Genomic DNA, 2,022 nt, shown 5'->3' on the forward strand with positions numbered 1-2,022 from the left:
TTAAGTGCTAGATGGAATTCTCCCTGACAAGCTATTATATAATACGTCTAGATGATTCAAAAAATTCATACTAGACATGCTTGATGGCATCTCTCCAGACAAGTTGTTTCTAGATAAATCCAAAGTTTCAAGTTGTTTCATTTGACCAATTGTTTCAGGAATCTCTCCAAGTAGACTATTCTTTGACAAGTTGAGTGCATGAAGTCCATAGAGCTTGGTAACTTCATATGGAATTGGCCCTGTTAAGTTGTTGCTTGACAAGTCAATGTTCTTCAACAATCTGATGAGTTCACGTTCGTATCCTTTCCACTCAATCATTGCATGGTCAAAATACTTATCATCACGTTCACCATAGTGATAACCTCCAGAATAAAACAATTTAAGTGTATAGAATTGCACATTATGTGTAGGTAGAAATCCTTCTTGAACCATGCTTGTAAGATTATCCAAACACGAGGGGATTGTTCCATGGAGCTTGTTCACTGACAAATCTAGAATTCGAATACCTTCAAGTTGACATAATTGTAAAGAGATGGTCCCGAAGAAGTTGTTTGATCTTAGGATAAGAACATACAACTTCAGTAAGTTCTCCCCAATCCAAAGAGGCACGTTACCAGAAAACTTGTTGGCCCCCAAATTTAATGAGTTTAAGCTCGTGCAACTGTTTAAAGACAGAGGCAATTCTCCAGAGAAATTGTTCTTGTATAGATCCAATGACTCGAGTTTAATCAAAGATCCAACAGAGGTAGGAAGCCTTCCAGATAGATTGTTGTGCTCTAGATTAAGAATTTTTAGTTCTTTGAAATGCCACAAACAGTCTGGAATTTGACCACTTAGAAAATTATGGGAGAGGTCAAGAACAACTAAAAACCCCTGGTCAATTTGGCATAAGAAGGAGATTCCACCATAGAATTTGTTTCTAGAAAGATGCAGTGATGTCAGAGTGGAAGAGACATTTGTTATTGGGCCATAAAATATGTTGGAACTCAAATCTATCATTGAAATGTAGCCACACTTTGATGATAAATCTGGTGCTTTGCCGCTGATGTTGTTGGAAGAGAGATTCAGATACGTTAATTGAGAAGGCCACATGTCCCAAAACCCTAGAGGAATTATGTCTGAAATTCTATTATTGGAAATATCAAGTTATGAAAGATTTTTCAGAGTTTGAATCCATCTGGGGAAGTGAGGCCCTAGATTGCAAAATTTCATACCAAGAATGGAAAGATTTTTAAATCTTAAGGTCTCATTAGAGAGTGTCCCTATCAATCGGTTATGTCCAACAAGCAACCCTTGTAATGTAAGTGATGTGCATCCAGACAAGTTGTTGAGAAAATCAGGAAATTTGACAACAGCAAAGTTGTTATAGAAATACAAACGTTCCAAATTACAAGGTTACCTAGATATTTGGGTATCCCATCTAATATGTTCCCAGAGAGATCAAGAATGCGGAGCTTATTGCTTGTTAATCGGAACAACCAACGATACATGGATGTGGTCAGATTGTTGTTGCTGAGAATAAGGGATTCAATAGATGAAGAAGAAGAGATGAGAAATGAAGAATATGGATACACAACCTGTGAGACCTCACATCTATCTAAACTTAAAGAGATTAGTTTCCGGAGACGCAAAATCACATCTATCCAATAATTTTGTTTGGCTAGAGAAATCCCATCCATTTCAAGTGCCTCTAAATGAGAAAGATGAGATAACCACTCTAGGTTCCAAACTCTAGACTTTCCAAGGGATCCAAGATTAAGCACTTGCAAGTTTGTGAGGTTTCCAAACTCTAGAGGGATGATACCACAATGAGAGTTATCCGAAAGGTCAAGGTGCCTTAATTTTCTCAAGGAACCAATGGACCTGGGAATGGTTCCATTCAAATGATTCCAACCAAGGTGAAGGTACCTTAAACGAGTCATGGAACCAATGAACGTGGGAATAATTCCATGAAAAGAATTAGAGAAGAGATCAAGATGAGTCAGGTAGCTTAAGTTAAGCAAAGAATTGCTTATCTCACCT

General features: G+C 37.5%; 1 protein-coding gene across 1 annotated transcript; it reads right to left on the reverse strand.

Annotated features, from left to right (window-relative positions):
- LOC145002603 (receptor-like protein EIX2) lies at nucleotides 1-1,092 on the reverse strand. Its single transcript, XM_078961845.1, has one exon. It carries the CDS (start codon nucleotides 1,090-1,092, stop codon nucleotides 1-3), a length of 1,092 nt encoding a protein of 363 aa, XP_078817971.1.
- Nucleotides 1,093-2,022: the final 930 nt, after the last annotated feature.

The sequence above is a fragment of the Lactuca saligna genome, chromosome 6 (genome assembly GCF_052625555.1).
Source record: "Lactuca saligna cultivar CGN05327 chromosome 6, ASM5262555v1, whole genome shotgun sequence".
NCBI classification, from domain to species: domain Eukaryota; kingdom Viridiplantae; phylum Streptophyta; class Magnoliopsida; order Asterales; family Asteraceae; genus Lactuca; species Lactuca saligna.